Below are 21,215 nucleotides of genomic sequence, written 5' to 3' on the forward strand. Positions count from 1 at the left end.
GGCGGGCTGGGGCTGAGCAGCAGGCCAAGCGTGGGGAGGGCGGAGCAGCGGGCCAAGAGCGGAAGCTGCTTGCGGGGCAGCAGCGGGTCGGGAGCGGAGGGGCGGGTGAAACATGAGGGTGTACGGGTGGGCGGAGTAGGAGCGGAGGGGCGGGCAGAGCAGGACCGGAAGGGCGATTAAGGCGGAGAGAGCAGGGCGAGAGGGGCGAGCAGGAGCGGAGGGGTGGGGCAGTAGCGAGCAGGAGCGGAGGGAAAATGATGGGGCCATAAATTGAAATTTGGCTTCACGTTGAGAGAGAGAGAGAGAGAGAGAGAGAGAGAGAGAGAGAGAGAGAGAGAGAAGGGGGGGGGGGAATGATGAGGCCATAAATAGAAATTTAGCTTCTTAGAGAAACACCATTAATTAGGCCAATGCCCCTAGGGGCAGGCCAAAAATTCAAACACTCAAAGCTAGTGCATTCTTAAGCGTCTGTAGAAGTACAATCATGAAAGTAACTCACCACAAGCCATTGTGGGCTTGCTCAGGCCCTTGCTAAGTGCTAAACTAATAATCTAAAAAAAACTCAAACACTCAAAGCTAGTACTTCAAATACATGTCCAGGTGCCATGTGCGGCTCCAATGAGATTCAAAGATGTCTCGTAATCGTGTCTGGGCGTGGTCTCCGTGATCTCTGTATCCAGTGGGTAATATTAAGAGTGGCACCCTGACTCGGACGATCACCTTTGAGTTAGGCCAAGGATGGGATGGATCTCTATTGTGCACGCTCTAGTCAACTTGTGCATCGTGTGTGATCTCTGTGTCTCTGGTTCCACCACTCTGCGTCGTCTCTTCTTGTTGATCCATGCTACCCTCGTCGACTACCTCCTCCTCTACTCCATTGTGTGTTGGGTCGGACTTGAATGCATAGAAGTCGATGACATGTTGCTGTGCACGATCTGTCTTCTGTGGTACTGTCACCTCCTGCTGTTTGATCTGCTGTAGTAAGATCTCTGTGTGTGGCTGCATCTCCATGAAAAGGAGACCAATGTAGAACTAGTCATGGAAGTGGAACAACTGGGCGAGTGGCCCCAACCATGACCCTTCTAAAAGAGACAAGGGTTTTGTCTTTGGATCTCATAGTAGACGGGGCAAGTACAGAGGAAGTGCTCTGTCTCCACCTCTGTCATTGTGCATAACCTGCCATCTGTTTGATGGTGATTCTCAATGCATGCGAAACCCGCATTTGTTCGATGGCAATTCTCAATGTGTGCGAAACCGGTCTATCCTCTAGAAACTGGGGTCTGATAATCACTACATCCTCTTATACACTTAGGAAGTGGTCTCGATAGAATTGGTTTTTGGGGGAAAATCCTAGTTCTCCTCCCATGTCTGTGATGTCTAGAGCTGGATACCATATGATACGGTTGATCTTATCTCATGGTATTCAGAGGGATGGGGCATCCAAGCTATATTAGAAGGGGGGGAGATAGTCCATCTGCCCTTGATTGACAAACCATCTAGATATGCGTGTGTACTGGGCTGTGCTAACCCCACTCTGGACTAGTCGTCTGGATGATCTAGTGCCAACCTTGGTAATCTCCAGCTAGGCAAGGCCCAAACCCTGTGAAGATATGTCACTGTTTGTAATCTGAAGATGGCATCGATTTAGAGTGGTGTCATAGCGAATTTTGCTTGTATGATCTGATGGGGGACCAAGGGCTTACTCCAAATCATCTTGTATCCCATAATCACCTGTAGTCTCTCGAATCTCTGCCAATTTGTGCCAACAGGTCACTCTTCAGAAGGGTGTTGCATATACATGGCTGTCGGCCTCACAAATATATCAAATAGACATCCCTTTGTTGGAGGGTCCTTGAAGTGTGCCTGAAAGCACCGTCTCTTTAGTCGAGCCAAAGCTCCTTGCACATGTGTGATTCATGCCTTGGCTGCATGAGTCATCGTGAAAATTGGTCCCACGAAGAGTGGGTGTATGACTTTACGATCCCAAACCGGCTCCTCTCGGTAAGTGAAGCTGTGTCGATGAAGTATTGCCCATGAGGTGTTGAAGATCATAACCTTGGTCTTTCCAAGGGTGACTGTTAGGTGTCTCTCTTTGCAAAACGCCTCTAGGGCCTCTAGGTGTGTCATAGGCCTACCGTTGAAGAGATACCTTAGGTGATCAATGAAACTCATGATCTCATCAAAGAGGGTTGGTGAGAGGGGGCATTGCTTCACTCCGATCATGTTCTCAATCCAATCCGACAGGCCTCCAGGGGCTCGTACTGTTCCTTTGACTGACTCATATAGGCTCATCATCCCCAGATCATGTCCCTTGAGATCCGCATCTCCTGGAGGCCCCTAATCATGCGTGCCCGTGGGACTATGTCAAAGACCTTTTCAAAGCTTACAAAGCAGGCATAAACTTTCAGGGATCTTGATCTCACCTCCTCGGAGACAGCCCGTTGGGTAAAGATGTGGTCAAGAGTGGAATGCTGCCTCTGGAAACGAGCTTGTTCCCAAGCTAGCTGCCCATGTGCCTCTGTGTAAAGAGCTGATCTCTCTCTCTCTCTAGTACCGATAAATAGATCTTGGCCAGTGTGTGGCCAATCATGAGGGTGTGGTAGTTCCTTGTGTCCATGGGGTCCCTTGGTCGTGTCCATGGGATCCCCAGCTTTGACAATGGTGGTGGTACTCCAAGTAGGGGGGAGCCATGGCATACTGCATGGTTGAACATATGCACCAAGATTGGAGCCAAAATGTCCTGCCCATGTGCAAAGTACTTAGTCCGCGACCCTCACGGTCCTACTCTTTCCGGTTGTGGAGCCGGCGCAGTACAGCTTGAATGGTCTGTATAGTAAAAAGGATGGATGTGGTGGGCTTGGGTAGAGAAAACATATCAGGTTGTGTGTGGATCGAGACATCGTAGAGTGAGGTTGCCTGTGTGAGCCAGACGCTTGGATATCTGATGGGGATGGTGGCTTACCCTCAAAGAGAAGCCCCCATGCAATAGTGGGATCCCCTCCTCGAAAAGAACTTATCATTTCATCCATCGTATTGTAAGCACGTTTCTTATGGCGTGTCAAGCGTCGTGATATCCGCTGCGCCTCACGCGTTGTAAGGTGTCCCAAAGGTGAGATCTCATTTCTCGGCACTCATCATCAAACTATGGGTTTCTGGGGCATCTTCCCAGCTAGGGGCCATGTTGTAGATCTAGTCGTTGGGAAAGGTCTGGCGGCGGCAGCTTGAACCTTTGATATCTACCACCGATCTATGCGAGAGTATCTTTAACCCAAAGGTTTTTCATTTCCTATAGTTGCATTAGATCAAAACAATTTAGTTTAAAATTCTCAACAAATCTCTATTATCAATACATCTCTAGTTCTTCCTATCCCATAACTCTGGTTAACACCTTAAACCCTTTTTGTTGAGATGAACAACCCCTTTTAGGGAGGCATCCTTTAGAGGTAAATCTCTTCAATGGTAGAGAACAAGATTGAGTCTCTACTCATGAAGGTCCCTGCTTTTTAGGAGAAAACCTTCCATAGAAAATGTGGTCTAATTGTTTCCCATGCTTTCCACATTGCTTTCCAAAGCCCCAACCCATTTGAAGTACAAGGTTTTGAACCCAAAAAGGCAATAATTACAAAAAGTACTTTCAGTGTTTACATCTAAGAGGCTTTATTTTGGTTAGGTTTCTTCTTACCAAAGTAGACCAGATAGACTCTTTATCATTAGGGCCTTAAGCAACCATTGGCCCATGAATCTGGTATAGAATCTCTCTTTATTCACTATCTCCAAACCTCCTTTGTTCTCAATCATTTTATTTATCCAACTTTAGTTCATCTTCTCATGCTGGTATCCTTCCAAGAAGGGGTTAGATCAGATCAATTCTCTATTCAAAAATTTTCTATGGAGCGGTGAACTTGGTCGAAGGAAGATATCCAAAGTCAAGTGGGAATTTTGTGGGAGGTCGGTAGATCATGGGACATGTGGCTCATATAGACAGCATTAAGGACATGGTCAAAGTGCATCTGAACATGGGTGGGGGTCGGCAGGTCTCATCCCTTGGCTGGTGTGGTGGTCGATATGTTGAATGACAGATAGGAGAGATCATTGCCAAGTGGGGTGGAGGGACATTGCTCTCTCTCTCTCCTCTTCTCTCTCCTATGAGCTGACTCCTAGTTGTATCCTATCACTCTCGGCAGCCCTCTCAATGGGCTCTCATGTGTCTCAGTATTACAGTTCCACACTGCCATACTCTTCGCCCCCCTCCCATGAGCCCGATATTGTCATGTGCTGTCCAGCTCCCCTTCTTCCCTTTTTGCTCTCTCACGATAATCAATTATCATTGTATGCAGCCCACTACCTTCCTCCGATGCTCTTGTGAGATCATCTCCCAAAACATCTTGGTACCCTTCGCTCATGCGTGACCCGTTGTGGTCTCAGGGTTATGGCCTTGCAGCGAATAAGTGCCACTATCACCCCTGTGGGTCGCGTCTTTGGTCTAGTAAGCATGGAGGGAAGGTCCTCTAATATTTTATGTGCCTTGGTTCACTGGCGAGTCTGGTGTATCTCTGGCTCGGGTCCGCGCGTCCATTGTCTCTGTAAGTCTTGCTGTTAGGTATCTGGCTGGAAAGACTCAGTGATCATGCTTTGAGAGGAGTCTAGCCGTGTACTCTGATCTCGCCTACGTGTTGAGAGTAACGACTCCTTGTGTCGGATGGCCTCATGAATGAAGAGTGCCAAGCATCTTTGATCTGGGTAGGAGAGGAGACTAGATAGGGATCCAAAACCATCCCTGAAGAGGCAGTGATAGTGACGTCGGATTTCATAGTACATGGGGCATCTGAAGCCGAAGTGCTCCTTTGACTCGATCTCTCGATGATCGCATGGAGCGCAGATGCGAGCCTCTTTGGGTTTGCCCTCCGCTTCACCACTCTCAATACGGAGGCGGTGTGACAAAACATGGAACTGTCCAACCGATGTCGTCAAGGAGTGTGGGAGGTGGATCCGTGTGTATCCTGGTGGATTGATGAATCCCTCTGCCGAAATCTGCAGGTAGTGGTCTTTGTAGAAGCTGAGCTTGACAGGGAGCTCCCGAGGTGCCAACCAAGTCCTAAAAGTGTGTCAGTAGGAGATCTCTCGGATGACCTGGTTCACGTCATGGTATGTAAGTGGGATGGAGGGGGCCTCGATGTTGTATTGGAAGAGAGCTAACCTGTCTATGTGTAGTCCCAAGCTCTCAAACCATCTACATGTGCATGCATACCAACACCTTTGATTGCCTTTTGCCGCCGGTGCGGTGGATGAGGGCAAGGCCAACCAAGGAAACCTGTGTTGCCCTGTGGTGCAAGAGCCATACTGTTTGATGCGGTAGAAAGAAAGAAAGAAAGACATATTAACGTCCTCGGAAAGCCTTGCAGGCCTATGGGACAAAGTGCAAAACACACCATAACTCATACAAGCCACAAAGGGCTGGAGCAAAGGGCACCCGAAGGCCCTTGCTGAGCACTACGCTGAAAAAAAAAAAAAAAAAGAAACTCAATAGCTGAAGCAAAAGATCACATGCTATTTGAGGTAGGCTGAGATTGGAATTGGAACTCAGAATCCGAAACCCGGTACTGTGATGGCACGCCTATGAGCAATGAAAATGTCTCAAATCTACGTCTGTCGGGCTGTCTTATGCTGTGGTGGTGGAGGGGGGCTTGGTCTTCTCGATCTCTAAACTCGTTGAGCTATGTTCAGAGTGACCTGTTGTCTTGGGCGGTCTCCTCTGAGGAAAGCTGTAATAGGTCTGACCTCAATAGAGGGTGCTCTGGTCGCTCTCCGTGTTGCGAGTGGCCTCTGCACCCCTCTCTCAGAAATCCAGACTGCCCGATTATCGGCTAGCTCCTCCTCCTCCATCCCACTGTGTCTTGGGGCTGACTCAAAGACATAGAAATCTGTGACCTACCGCTGTGTCTGATCAGCATTTGTATCCTGTGGTCTAGTCACCCCCTGCTGCTCTCTAATCTGTCGTCGGAGCAGGGTCTCCTTGTGTTGGCACATCAAGGTGTAGCAGGGATAACGTGACAACCTGAAACGCCACATCAAGGTGTAGTGGGGATGCTCCGAACTCAGCCAGGACTATCCGATGTGGGGCTGAGGGCTTACTGCGAATCATCTGTGAGAGCATGTGAACCTGAAGCCTCTCAACTTGATCCCACTCTGTCTCTAATAGGTCTGGCCCCCAAAAAGGGCTGCCATGCATACCTGCTGATCGGACCGAGTCAAAGAGAAGTTTTTTGGTTTGGGAGTCCTGGAAGTGAGAATGAAGCATTGTCGCTCGAGTCTGGCCAATGTAGTGTACCCCTACTCAGTCAGTTTTGTAGTGCTGGTTGCATCATGAAGATCAGGCCTAGAAAAGGACCCTCAAGTATGTGTAGGATGCAACCACCATCACCGGTAACTCTCCTAGGGTGAAATGCTCGCTGTGCATGGCTGTCTGGGACATGTTGAGAGAGAGAGAGAGAGAGAGAGAGAGAGAGAGATGATATGGTTCTATCAAAGTCCTCTTCTTCAGGATCTATGGGATTTGAGACATTCAGGATCTTTTACATCCGGTGAAGGAAAATATTATAGACTTACTACATAGTTAGTACTTGATGCGCTAGCTTGTGTGCTGTTCCAAGTATCTTGTTGCGGTGTTACAAAACTTCTTTTAGATAACTCCCTAGCTTTGTAGCTAGGTGCTCTAGCAGAATTTCCAGGCTGCCTCTGTTGTCAGCATATCTTTCTGTGCATAGGCTGGGCATCTTAGGAGTACATGCTGCCATCTCACACGTTTCTTTGTAAATTCTTTTTGCAGGGTTTGGAAGATCCATCACGGAGCAAATATAAACTTTTTCTGAATTGTTCTCTTATCATAACCTCTGTCATACCACCTGAATTACCAATGGAGCTTTCAATTGCTGTTAATACTTCGCTGATTGCTTTAGCAAGGAAAGGAATATACTGTACAGAACCATTTCGAATACCATTTGCTGGGAAGGTTTGATCCCAAGCCTTTTTTGGCCTGAAGTTAGGTTCTGCTTGCTCGTTATCTCAGGAGTCAGTTGTCCTTTTCAACAGGTTGATGTGTGTTGCTTTGACAAGACAGGAACTCTGACAAGTGACGATATGGTACGCCAACTTTGAATTAAACATATCAGTCTTATTTAAAGTGCTTCCATCTTGTTGATCGAATGTTCATTTTTTGAAACAGGAGTTTCGCGGTGTTGTTTCTTTGAATGGGAGTGAACAGCTTGAAACAGATTCTAGCAAGCTTCCTGAGCAGGCTGTGCAAGTGTTGGCTGCTTGTCATGCTCTCGTTTTTGTGGACAACAAACTTGTAATGTTCTCAAATTTAAGTTCTTTTCTTGCTATGTATTAGTAAGGGCAAGATTAGAGTAGGGGCATGATGTTGATTTGTGAGATGGAATGCATAGTGAGTGGCTTTTTATGTTATAACAGACTAGTTGCAGATTTCTTTATGTCTGATAATCACTTTTTCTGACCAATTTTTGGCAGGTTGGTGATCCTCTAGAGAAAGCAGCTTTGAAGGGAGTAGATTGGGCTTATACTTCTGATGAGAAGGCCGTTCCACGCAAGTAAGTGCTGTCATGCATGTTCAGATCGACACGTATTTTTTAGTAGAATTTGAAGTCCACATGATGCAGTAATTTCTGTGCTGGTAAATATCTCCTTAGAAGACTCAAGGCACATGTGAACTTTTGTTTTGCAGCATGTGTTAAATGCCCAAATTTATACAAATGCAATCTTGAGTAATTGTTAAAAGCATATATTTTACTCAGATCACTATTTTGGTCAAATGCAACCAATAGGATTCCATTGAAAAGATACTTTTGTTGAATACTTTCAATAGAATTCCAATCAAAGAAAAATCTGTTTTGAAATTATCATTTCATAAAGGCTATCACTCACACAAGGACTGCTTTTGCAGGGGTAATTTTCAGCCAGTGCAAATTTTGCAACGACATCATTTTGCTTCGCACTTGAAGAGAATGTCTACTGTGGTGAGAGTACAGGATCTATATTATTCTTTTGTCAAGGTATTGTGAGGGATGCACACTTCAATTTTCCATTACAATTTTCCAGGCTTCTCTTCAAAAAAGCTACATAATTTTTCTGTATATGCTATCAAGATGTGTGTCTTTCTAGTAATGTTTTGCAGATAGTTGTCACCCATTTGGCAGCTTTCTTTGCAAAGCTAATCTTTGTAATTACTTCTGTGATTTTCATGCATTTCTTTGAATACGAGCACGATGTTTTCATAGATAGTAGGGTGATTACATGGGTCCTTGGTAGTCGTAGTTTTTATTAAGTGTTAACATATGTATAGGATTGATCTTTTTCTTAATAGTCTTGTTGCAACGTGTCAAAAATTATAGTTTAATGAATTGTATCAATGTGAGATACTTCAATATTTGACTTTGTAGAATGTATTGTGATTCATACTAGGCAAAGCCTCCACATTTGTGGATGAGGACTCTATGCTATCAAGCCATTTATGCATGATAGCTGAACCTTCAGTGCTTTCCATGAAAGCTTTGCAGAAGCACTAGTGCTTTGCTACTAGAGCTCAATGAGGATAGTTGCTCTTGGTATGCTTGGTTGTATTTTTGTAACACCTCGGAAAAGTATACACGAAGGGGAGATAGGTAACCCTTTTTGTTTGCAAAAAGAGGAGCTTTCAATTAAACTTGTGAAAAGAAAGACAACTCACCTTTCAACTAGGTTCGCATAGTTCAAGTCTAGTAGCTTATAATGAAATACTTTAGGCTCCGGTTTGTATAAATGGATACTCAAGTATGTGTGGGTGTGTGGATTTGTATGTGTGAGAGCATGTTTTTATACTATGGTCCACACCCACTAATGGGCGCTGATGACGTCGGTGGGGATGTTATAGTAGCTAGTCCCCTACTATGCGTGATGGAGTTTATGGTTTTCAATCTTATGAGTGACTATTGTGAGATTGATACTGCACTATGTTGTGTTTTTAGAGGATGAGTTTGGGAATGTTCTTGGTTTCATCTAGATATATATAGGCTCCGGTTAACTATATGTACTTGATGGTACCAACTTCCTTTGGTTACGCTTTGAAAATTTGACATTGCATTCTGTTGGGTAGCAAATGGTTTGACATATTTAATATTTAGATCACTCTATCTCCTTTGCATATGTACCTTAGCTAGCTCTAGGTGGTTTGCATCATTTTTGGGTTTAGACTTATCCTAGTCTCTGGGAATGACAAGGTGCTAAGACTCCTAGCGTGCCCACTCAGTAGCGTGAGATATTGTCCAGAATGCTTCTCCCTTGGTTGCGTGTCATGGATGATGTTTAGAAGGTTAGGCCATAGTCGCAAGCTCAAGACCTTAGCTAAGATCTTGTTTTCGGTGCCTAGGGGAGTGATCGGGTGTCATTGTCAAATGTTTGCCTTGTCTCCCACTTTTGGGATCAAAATCGAATCCATCCACCTGCAAGGGTCTGAGGCAAGTGTGTAGAATTGGAGATTTCTTGAAAAACCAAGCGGACATGCCTAAGTGCTCCCAAAAGTTGTAGAATAACATCAGAGAAAGGCCATGTTTCCTTGGACATTGCTATACTCGGAGGGCCTTGAGAGCCTCTAGTAGCTTCTCATCAGTAATGCCTTCTTCTCTTGAAAGTATCGAGGATCCTCACTTTTCTTTGGTTGTGTTGGCTATGGCAAGCAATGGAAGCCAAAAAATGGAGGTGAGAAGGAGAAAAATGAGATGTTGTATTTAAAATGCTGCAACAAGTGGAGGCTCAAGAGAAAGCCAATATGACATAACCCTAGGGCAAAATGCCCTAACAGGACTAAGTGTCCTAATTGACCTAGGTGGTACATGTACTAATTGCACCAATAGTCCTAACTAACTATAACTAGGCCTACATGGCACATACCAGGGAATAAGTGGCATGTACTAATTGTACCAATAGTCTTAACTGACTATAACTAGGCCTACATGGCACATAACAAGGAATAAGTGGCACCTATGGATAGCTCATAGAATGGCCTACAAATCCCCCTCCATGGTATGGGCTGAAGTATCCTGGACATGGCTCAGGATACTTGAATATCTAATGTCATGGTTGCACATGTTCATCCTGTAGGGATATAGCTACCTATGACTGTACAGAGTACAAGAAATCAAGTTACAAAAGGTACTAAGTTTAAGGCTTGCCAAAAAGCCTCAAACTTAGGTCGAGGTAGAGCCTTAGTAAAAAGATATGCCAAGTTGTCTTTAGTGGGAACATAAGACAAAAAATATCACCTGCTGATAATCACTCTCTGACATAGTGATAGTGAACCTCTATGCTTTGTGAGAGCATGGAAAACAGGATTCCGTGCAACAGCCAAAGCACTCTGACTATCAGTGAAGATGACGGTAGGAGCAGTCTGACATGCATAAAGATCCGCAAGTAGCTTCCGAAGCCAAACACACTCCACTGTAGTTGTAAAGGTTGCTCTGTACTCAGCTTCACAGCTAGAAGTAGCAAATGTACTTGCTTCTTGCTGAACCAAGAAACACATGAAGTACCAAGCATGAAACAGTTGCCACTAAGTGGCACACGAGTGTCCGAACAACCAGCCCCAATCACTATCAGTGAATCCATGCATGACAAGTGAAGTATCAGCCCCATAAAGAAGGCCTAAATGCTGAGTGCCTTTGAGACATCTGAAGACATGGTTCAGGGCATGCCAATGGTGCAGAGATGGGCTGTGCATATATCTGCTGAACTGTGAGGCAGCATACTGTAGACCAGGTCTCGTATGGCATAAATAAATCAAACAACCAACAGCCTGTTGATAGTGAGTGACATCACATGTATCGCTGCCATCCTTAGAAGAGAAGTGAAAACCAGGCTCTAATGGTGTGGATACTAGCTTGCAATCCTCAAACTGAAAACGCTGCAAAAGCTGTCCAATGTATTTGGATTGTGACATACAAATGCCCCCCTCACTGCTAGCAAATTGGATGCCCAGATAGTAATGCAAAAGACCAAGATCAGACATAGCAAATGCCTTCTGCAAATCAAGCTTAAAATCTGCAGTTTGCTGAGCATGTGTCCCAGTGATAAGCATGTCATCCACATAAAGGACTAAAATCAGCAAATCTGTCCCACATTTGGGATGTAAAGGGTAGCCTTTGTAGGACTGTTCTGAAAGCCAAGTGTGAGCAAATGAGTATGAATCTTGGAGTACTAAGCCTGAGGCGCCTGCTTCAAGCCATAAAGGCTTTCTGCAAGCGGCATACCTTACTTTCAGAACCTTCAACCTCAAAGCTGGGAGGTTGGGAAACATAGACCTCTTCCTACAAATGCCCATGAAGGAAATGTGTCTTGATATCAAGCTGATGGACCTCCCAATGAAAGTGGGCAAAAGTCTTCTCAAAGTCAATGCCTTGCTGCTGAGCATAGCCCTTAGCAACAAGTCGGGCTTTGTAATGGTCCATTGAACCATCAGCTTTCCGTTTAATTTTATCAACCCACTTAGTTCCAATGGCATTCTTGCCAGGAGGCAAATTACACAACTCCCAAGTGTTATTCTGATGGATAGAGCCCCATTCAGCTTGCATAGCCTTCAACCAACAATCATTCTGAAAGGCATCTTGATGACATAATGGCTCTTCATTGCATGCTGTAGCAACCAATGCACAAGCAACAAAACTAGTATGCTCTTTTCCGGACAGCTGCTCTAGTACGGGCTGGCAGAGAAGTAGCTGCTCTAGTACGGGATGGCAGAGGAGTATCTTGTTTGCTGTCTTTTAATGTGTCAAGGAGCCAACGGGGGACCTTTTTGGGCTCCTAGATTTCAGCTCTTTCGTGGTCAAGAGCCTTGTGCAAAAATGAGAGGCATAACATGCTGAATATTTGGCTGCACATGGGGCTGCAAATGACCAACAGATGGAGGAGATACAACCTCAGATGGAACATCATCCTGAGCATCGGATGGAAACAAAGGCATCAAGCTGTCAAAAATACCTAGGGCATCAACAACAGGCTGTTTTTGACAGCCCAGCAAAGGCATAGTGGTAGATTCATCAGACACAACATCCCGACTGACAAAACATTTGCCCGTGTGGGTCTAGTACAGCCTGTAGCCCTTGCTCTTTGAGCTATACCCAATAAAAATGCACTTGACAGCTTTATCATCCAACTTAGTGCGTGTCTGTGAATGCACATGAGCATAGGCCAAGCATCCAAAAGTTCTCATGTGAGAAACGTGAGGCTTACTACCCGTCCAAGCCTCATAAGGGACTTCAGGTATCCCAGATCAGCAAAATACTTGTCGATTCTACTGTACTAACTTCTGGGTACACTTCCTTTAAGCCGTAGACACTCTTTTTGAGATGACAAACCTGATTCTTCTTTCCTGGTTCAAGATAACCTACTGGTTGTTGCAAGCATTGCTCTAGCACTCTCTACTAAATTACCATTGTTCCTTTCAGCTCTTGCGTTCTGTTGAGAAGTATCTGCACAAGTGAATTATCTTCGAATGCCGTGACTTGTGTAAAAGTTCATGAATGCTAAAGACATGTATTCACCTCCTCTATCTGATCTCATGACTTTGATCTTTCTGCCTGTCTGGTTTTCTACCATGGCTTTGAATTCTTGAAATCTGGAAAAGACTTCATATTTCTCTTTCAGAAAGTAGACCCAACAATATCTGCGGTAGTCGTCGATGAAAGTCAAGTAGTAAAGTGAATCATTGATGATGCGGGTCTGGGCATAACCTCATACATCTGTGTGAATAAAATCAAGAATACCTCGTGCTCGAGAGGTGCTTCTGCTGAAGTTGGTTCGCTTTTGTTTGTCGAAGCAGCATGCTTCGCAACCTTTTTCAAGAAACTGTAGCTTTTGAATCCCGATTGCCATATTCTGATTCTTGAGATCTAGCAGCTTTTGAAATTGACATGATCATATCTCTTGTGCTATTTTGCAGATAGTGGCATATGTTGCGGTTGAGCTAACATGGCATGCAAATTTGGTATTGTAGCTAGCATTCTGTACAAGCGTCCTTCCTTGACTCCTTTTCCTACTAGCTGAAATCTCTGTTAGTGCATTCATCTCTGTCGAAGATGACTCGGTAGTTGTGTTCTGTCATTTGTCCTACTGACAAGAGGTTCTTGCTGAGCTTCGGAACATGGAGTACATCTTTCACCAATACTTTCGTACCAATGAAATTGTTCATAGGGATAATGCTTGTCCCTTGAATTGGATTCGGTGTATTATCTGCTGTGTAGATGACATTCTTTTGACCTTCTAATGGTTTCATCTCTGTGAACCATTCTTGATGATTTGTCATATGAGATGATGCACCACTATCGCTGTACCAAGGATCTTGATCGACTTGGTTGACTTGATAGCTGAAATCCTCTTTTGAATTGCAATCAGTGTCTACATATACTGTATCAGTTTTTTGCGTTTCCTCGTTTGTAAGAAATATATTCCCATGCTCATTTGCATAATGATTGTGGCTAGAGTGTCCACCTGTGAATGCGTGATCATTAGAATGACCTTTGCGTGCATGAATGGCTTGCGTCGTGAGCTCTTCACCAAGTAAGATTGACTGAAGTTCTTCCAGTGTTGAAATTTGCCGTTGGATGGCAATACTGTGGACTAGATTCTCATATCCCTTTTCTTGAGGATGACTTGAACCATTTCTGCTGGATTCATGGTCTCTCATGCTGTTGCGAGTTGATTGTTGTAGTCTTTGATCCGGAGTACGTAAGCATGATCGGTTTCACTACTATTGTGGAAACTCTGGTTGATTTGGTTTCTTAGTGTGAGAATCTTGGAAGTTTTATTGGACTTGTAGAGAGCTGCGAACATATCCCATGCTTCTTTTGATGTCTTTGCCTGTGCTTGGGGAATGATAGGCTCTGCTACAGGTGCGAAAACTGTTTGTGTAGCTGGAGATCCCGTTGTAGATTCCATTGCTGGTGCTATGACAACACGTGGAGTAGAGCTACTGCTAGCTTGATCGTCTAATGGTCTAGGTGTAGATCCATTGACATACTCTTATTTGTCTTGAAGTACAAGAATGGTCTCCATTCGGTATTTCCATGTGTCGTAATTGGAGTTGTCTAGCTTAGCAGATGCCTCCAAATTCAGATTGCTAGATGTAGACATGATTCAAGAAATGTACTCAAAGTGTTGTGAAAATCATTGTTTGAATCAACTGTAAAACATTGACTGTATCAAGTGAAATCTAAACTATCGGTGAAGGTAGAACTGCAATATATGATCCGAATTTGAATTACAAGGCTTGTGGCAAATGATGCCGGGAATAGCCAAGAGGCTTTACAAGCCTGTAATAAAGTGCACAATGCGGTGAAATAGCCAAATAGGCTTTACAATGATGGCATGTGTGTGTGAAATCATGTGCTGTTTGTGCATTGAACAATGTGCCAATACCACAGAAGACTGCTCACTGAACTGATGAACGTCAGGTTTCAGGTAATGTGATGATGTGAAACCGTATGAGAGTGTAGGGACTGACTCTGAGTAGGAACTAGTTAGGAATTTTGGGCATGGCTTAGATTGGCAACTTGGAGAAATTCAAATCATCTCCTCTATGGCGATCTAGTCTACTCTGATTTAGATCTATACTAACCGTCGATCGATGAAAGAACAACTAATAATTTCTTTTCTTTGGTTCTTTTTATGTGCTGGATCGGATGCGTCGATATAGAGACTGATGTGTGTGTTGGAAGTGGATTTGTCGGTGAGGCTCAAAAGTGAGTGATACTTGCGCCGAAATGTGCGCGTGATGTGACGAGCGTATAGAGCACGAAAAATTGAGCGATTTTTCTTTTTCGAGCGTCCTCAAATTCTTCCTGGATCAAGAGATACGACTTGATCTAGGTGGAGGGGCAAAAATGAGTGCTTGTGATGAAGTGGTAGTTAGGGGTCACATGCAGTGACTGTGCATGTGAAGAGGTGTGCCAGTGGAGCAGTGTGCTGATGTGGTAGGTAGGTGCAAATGCAGAGTGCCAAGTATGCCTGCACAGGGGTCAGTGCTGATTGGACAGCTAAGGTGGCATTGATGATGTGGACCTTTGACTTGGTCAAAGTTGATGTGTCAGTGATGAGTGAGTTGATGACGTGGCAAGGGTGACGTGGCATTGACAGCTGGCAGATGAGGATAAGGTGCCACGTGTCACAAGTCAATGGTGCCATGTGTCTCAAATGTAATCATGCTTTTCTGTGGTAATCCATCCGTGGGTTAACTTGACTGGAGGTTGGCTCGACCAACTCTATCTACTCTTAACCGTGCGGTGGTTATAATTGATTGAGGGGTGTGGTTTGTGGAGAGCCACATGGCCTTATCTGCCACATGGTGGTTTCTCTCTCAGAGGGTTTTTGATAGTCGACGGCAATGGTGACGGGAGCCCGTTGGAGCCGGGAGCTGCACGTAGGAGTACCGAGCAGGAGCTCTGGCAGTCCGTCGGTGGAAGATATGCTAGCGTGAGTCCGTTCTGAAAGCGTACTGGACGGTTAAGCGTGGGTTGTCATGAAAGATTACGATGGGTTTCTTGGTTGCTGTTGCGGCTATGGTGATGGCAGAGCTGCTGTGGAAGTAGCAACGGCTATGGTGCAGCTGTAGAGCTACTGCAGGAGCGATGGCGCGGGTGTTGTGGTAGCATGTTTGTGCCAAGGCGGGTGAAGCTGCAGGAGTCGGTTGGAGGAGCTGTCGGTGGGCTGGCCCGTAGCTTTGGAGTCGGTTGTTGACGGGAGTCGTCGTTGCTCGTGGTTGCATTGTGAGAGCTGGAGCTGAGCATGGTGTTGTTGAGGTTGGAGATCGACTATGCTCATTTGCCGCGCTTGGAGGTTTGGAGGCTGGTCGATTGGCAGGCTAGCGGGTGAAGCTAGAGCTGCATGCGCAGACGTTGTTGTGGACCTCGTTGGTTGATATTGCTAGAGGTTTGTCCTTGTTATCACCATTGGAGATGAAGGAGCTGTGTTTGTTGTAGGAGGTCGTGGTCACGGCTTTCCGGCAGGGCTCTCAGGTCGTCAAGGGAGTTGCTTGGTTGTGGCTGTTGATGGCAGAAGGACCTCGAAGACTGCACGTAAACGATGAGGTCGGGTGAGGCTGAATAGTCGTTGTAGAGGCTGTGGCTAGAGCCTTAAGCTCATCGTTGCAGGTGCAGGCTAGGCGCTGAGTTGATTTAGGCCGCCTTAGTTGCTATAGGCCTTACAGAGGTCGATGCGCAGCCAGGAGATATGGAAGATGCCGTACTTGGAGAGGCTGTAGTAGATGGAGCTCCTTGTAGAGGCCGGCCGTGCCCATGTGCTCTTGCAAAGAGAGCTTGAGCTCTCTCTCTATCCCTCAAAACAGCAATGCTTGATGTATGGACTAAAATCTCTCAAGCAATGAAAGCATCTCTCCACATGTATGAATCAAATAACGAATGGAATGATTGAAATCTCTCTCTCTCAATGGAAATCTCTCAATCTCTCATAGACGGAAATCTCTCTCAGAAGAATGAAAATTCTTCATAAAGGAATGAACGGAAATCTTTCATCAACGGAATGAAAGAATGGAAGCACTCAATCTCTCAATCACTCTCTCACACTCTCACAAAGATGGATGGCGCCTCACCGGAAGGTTGAACCATGCTCTAATACCATGACAAAATATGAAGAGGGGAGAGGAGAAGAGTGGAGATGAGGAGAGAGGGCACAGCTAGAGAGCACACCACAAATGACTAATTGTACACTAGATTTAGTGGAAAATGTAGAATATATACAAACCCATTTAGGATTAGGGTTAGGGCATCTAACCCTTTCCTTCATAGCACTTTATATGTGTTAGTGCTATGCACATGTAATCACATGATGTTGAGCGTGGTCTCTGAACAAATGGGTAGTTGGTCCCATCAAGCTTGCTCGTGTCTCCAAAGTTAGGGATCTGATATCTGTTGGCCATAACAATGAACTGAAAGGAGTGTCGTACACTTGCGTGAATGTGCTGGGTACAATCCTTCATACGTGACACCAGCACACCACACACGATCATACACTCAACCATCTGGAGATGGTGCTAGTACTTCAGTTGCACCCGATGGTCCTGATCCTGATGTTGATGATTCTTCTTCAGACAGTGACACAGATGGCTCAAGCTTATCTGAGGACGCAGAGGATGACGATGACGAGGAGTCCATGGATGATGCAGATGATCAGTAGTCCTGCTGCTTTTTTTTATATCATCCATGGACCATGGGTGCTTTTATTTTGAGTCTTGCATGACTCATGAGTCATGATCATGAAGTTTGTGGATCATGAATCATGATCATCTATGGAGTCTGGACATTGGATACTTTCAAGTTTCAAGTTTCAAGTTTCAACTTGTGTGCTAAGTTTAAAGTACTTCAAACTTCTAAATTTCAGATTCTTGTAATGCCAAACTTGTTAGTCATGACTCATGATACATGTTGATTTCAAATTATTGAAGCATCATTCAAGAATTTAGAATCATAGAGGCATGAATGATGCATTGATGCTTGAAGGCTGAAGCTTCGAGTATAGATAATTGTAATTTGTATTATGTATGATTTGCACTCTATTGATAATTATATTATGTATGAAAAATAAAATTTTATACATAAATTGTTATTGCCGTTTCTTCCGTTTCTGTTTTGGCAGGGCCCGGAAACTACGTTTCTTCCGTTTCTTCCGTTTCGGCTGGTAACTATGCATATGTCGAAGTAGATTCCCCCTCGAGCAATCAATCAAGGTCGTCCTTCAGCAAAGTCCTTCCCTTCAAGCTCCACTTCCTGTGAACTTCCGTCAGGGATTTGATACTATTTTAGAAATGAATCCCTACAGAGGGTATCACACAGTGGAAGATCGTAGAGTTTCCCAGGAATGCACACACGGAAGTGTTTAACTATGGAATCAAATACTTCCCTACTTACGTGTACTTCACAACAATGAGTGTGTGCAAGCCAATAAATAGACTATGAATAACAAGAGATACATAGAATCCACAAAAGGTATATTTTCGTCCAAAATACAAAAAGAGATGCAAAGTCCCACCAAACCGTGGTCCTTTAATCTTACCAAAAGCTCTCCTACTATCTCCTTGACACTTCTAGATCCTCGAGCCCGCGTGCTAGGGTAGTCAGCCTAGGTGGGCAGCCCTTCCAAGCTTAGTCTGCAGCCCTCCAGCACTTTTTTCTCCTCCTGGATGTAGGCCCAAAAGAGCTGATCTTCTGCTCCTATCTGCTCACCGAAGGCTGCTCCAGATGATGCCAAGTGAGGCCTCAAAGGGCCCCTATATAGGGCTCCAACTCCAACAAAACCGACCAGCCAGCCTTAAATGGGCCGACTGGATTTCCACTACCAGCCGACTAGGGCCCAACCCCTTTATCTGTAAAATCCGACCGGATAGGCAGCCTTCTTGCTGCCCTACCAGACCCGCCTGGCCTTGTGGCAACCAGCCCGTGGCCAGGCCCTTTCCTGCCCTAAATTGGGGGCTGTTGCCGGTCTGACACCTGTTCTTTCAAGGCGCCTTTATGCCTTGCCCATTCTGCCTTCTGTCAAGCTTCTTCCGGGGTCCAAACCTGCAGCAAAATCTTCCGTACAGTCTACTGTACCTGTCCGTACCCTTGCTGACATCATCACTCTTTTTCTTGTTGGAAACTCTGTGCAGATCTATCCCCAAATCTATTTCTTTTGTCCGTGGTCCACCCCCCCATGCAATCCTCATTTGGGGGCTTACGGATTGGATGGGGTGCGAGGAGGGCTTGAAGGGAGGCAGGGCCGTTTAGGAGTTTTGGGGGGGGGGGTAAAAAGGAGCAATGGTAGGTACTGGGTAGCATAGAGCTCTGTGTGTGTGTGTGTGTGTGTGTATAGAGAGAGAGATGATGTTGGTGGCTGAGTGGGGCTATGCTTTTATTCTGCATTATTTTAATTTATCAGATGGATGCAACTTGCACTGCCCTTTTCCAGTTCCTTGGTGTAATCTGGTATGCTAATTAAATAATGTAAAGATTTCATGTAGGAATTTGCATCCTCAGTGTGTATTGTGGTGGTGGTCAAGCATATATATAGTTAAACCACTGCAAAAGCTGCAACAGTTGTTAATGCATTAATAGTAACATGTGCTTTTGCTTTCAGTGTTCTTTTCCCTGTCAAACTGGATGTTTTTATGATTGTTGTCTTGGCTCCCTGGAAAATACAGGGTGCGCCTGAGGTCATTCAAGAAAGGCTGATTGAGGTGGATTCTAGATATGTTGAGGCTTACAAACATTATACCTGCCAAGGTTCTCGGGTGTTGGCTCTTGCATATAAAAAATTACCCGACATGCCGGTATGCCAGCTGAAGAACGAGCTAGCTATATAGAACTGGATTTATGAGTATATCAAGTATATGAAAATTTGTATATGCTTACCTATGAATGCCTTTATGTAAGGGAAGCAAGCTTGTCAGAAGAAATTTGCTTCCTAGGTTGGCATAGATGTTCACAGGAGTCTTTTGTGGTGATGCATTCAAGGTTGGTGATCTGCGAAATCTGGATCGTGAATCGGTTGAGGCTGACCTGCTATTTTGTGGCTTTGCGGTAATATTTTAAGGAAGAAATGCTAATAGAGAGGAAGGTTAGAGCTTTTAATGATTGCCCTATGAGGTGTTGCATAGTTAGCATAAATTATATGATTCAATTTATCTGCAGGTTTTTGATTGCCCACTTCGAAGTGACTCTCCTTGTGTCCTGAAAGAGTTAAGAAACTCTTCGCATGATCTAGTAAGATTCCTTTGCTGGATATAGCTCTTCTATATCAAGGCTTGGTTGCATTTGGACTTGACATGGTTCTGTGCTACGTAGGTCATGATCACTGGAGATCAAGCTTTGACTGCCTGCCATGTAGCTAAACAAGTGCACATAGTCTCAAACACAGTATTGATCTTGACTTCAAAACAAGATAATGGAGGTTTTGAGTGGTTATCTCCTGATGAAAGAAATCAGTTTCCATTCAAGTATACCCTTGTCCTCTGGAAACTAAGCATTTGTCTCTTGCTCATTGGATTCTGCAATCACCAAAGCTCTGGTTTCTTATATATGCTGTACTAATCTTTTTTTTTTTTTTTGCAAAAAGAGACTTCTATTAAGTATTAAAGAAAACCGTTAGAGCAAGCTCTATACGGGATACACCATGCAATGCATGAAAAACTCAAGAGCCAAAAAGAAAGGATTGGGGCTGATAGTGCTGTGCTAATCTTGGTTTTGTGCTGTTATTTAAATCCAGAGATGAAGATGTTTCATCATTATCTGCCACCCATGATCTTTGTATCACCGGAGACGGTCTTGCTATGCTGCAACGAACTGGAGCCCTACAGTTGGTCGTCCCATTCATCAAGGTTTGCATTACCTCTTGCATTCATACGTTGTCATGCTCACTTGTAGACAGTGTATATTGCAAATGAAGACATTTGTGCAACTAGTGGGAGCTTTGTAAGGTTTATAGCGAGTGGCAACATGATTGCAACAACCAACAGTGCTTTGGATTGAGATGAGTTTTTTAGCTTGCTTATCCTAAATCTCAATTAGTTTAACTAAACAGTCACCTGTAATTTTATTGATTAAAAGGTTCAATGTCACACAAACAAGTGGAGGTAGGTAAAAGCTTATGACTCAACCAATTTCTACAATGCAATGCATTTCATCAAAGTTTCGCCAGCTGTTCAGAAAGGTGGTCATGTAATGTGAGACACCATTTGGTTCATCAGCATTTCTTTGCACTAGCGATGTTCTCCAATACTTGTGTACATGTAACTACCTAGTGTAGATTAACTCTCAAGGTGACACCTTACAGACCATACCAGCTGTTAAGCCCCTCTTCTCTCAACCCAAAATAATCATTCTTTCAAATACCACATGTAATGTAAAGAGAACCAGAGGAAAGTGGACTCTGTAAAGACTGGAATTTGATATTCATGGACAAAAGACTCAAAACAGAATCTGGACTACGGCTCACCTCTATGGAGGATTGTCACTATTTACACTGACACAAAGCTCATGACTCCAAAAAATACTAGAAGCTAGAAACCAAACATCGAGTAGCCACTCTCATGAGCTTGGAGAGCTTGGACAAAGAGAGCTCCATCATGCAATGATACTTTGATTTATAGTGAAGCCATGGCTAGTAGATGCCATGGGCTTCAATCA

At 44.5% G+C, this 21,215-nt stretch overlaps 1 protein-coding gene across 1 annotated transcript in view; it reads left to right on the plus strand.

Annotated features, from left to right (window-relative positions):
- PDR2 (phosphate deficiency response 2) overlaps positions 1-21,215 on the plus strand; it is a 97,753-nt gene that overhangs the window by 65,879 nt on the left and 10,659 nt on the right. The window contains exons 11-20 of the mRNA XM_087386901.1: positions 6,827-7,009; positions 7,090-7,140; positions 7,223-7,348; positions 7,528-7,607; positions 7,961-8,069; positions 19,232-19,360; positions 19,545-19,610; positions 19,722-19,793; positions 19,875-20,026; positions 20,296-20,407. Coding sequence (XP_087243027.1) covers positions 6,827-7,009; positions 7,090-7,140; positions 7,223-7,348; positions 7,528-7,607; positions 7,961-8,069; positions 19,232-19,360; positions 19,545-19,610; positions 19,722-19,793; positions 19,875-20,026; positions 20,296-20,407 — 1,080 coding nt within the window. The remainder of the gene's footprint in view (positions 1-6,826; positions 7,010-7,089; positions 7,141-7,222; positions 7,349-7,527; positions 7,608-7,960; positions 8,070-19,231; positions 19,361-19,544; positions 19,611-19,721; positions 19,794-19,874; positions 20,027-20,295; positions 20,408-21,215) is intronic.

Source organism: Dipteris shenzhenensis, chromosome 16, assembly GCF_047967505.1.
Source record: "Dipteris shenzhenensis isolate YYH24624 ecotype China chromosome 16, Dip_SZ_1.0, whole genome shotgun sequence".
Taxonomy (NCBI): Eukaryota; Viridiplantae; Streptophyta; class Polypodiopsida; order Gleicheniales; family Dipteridaceae; genus Dipteris; species Dipteris shenzhenensis.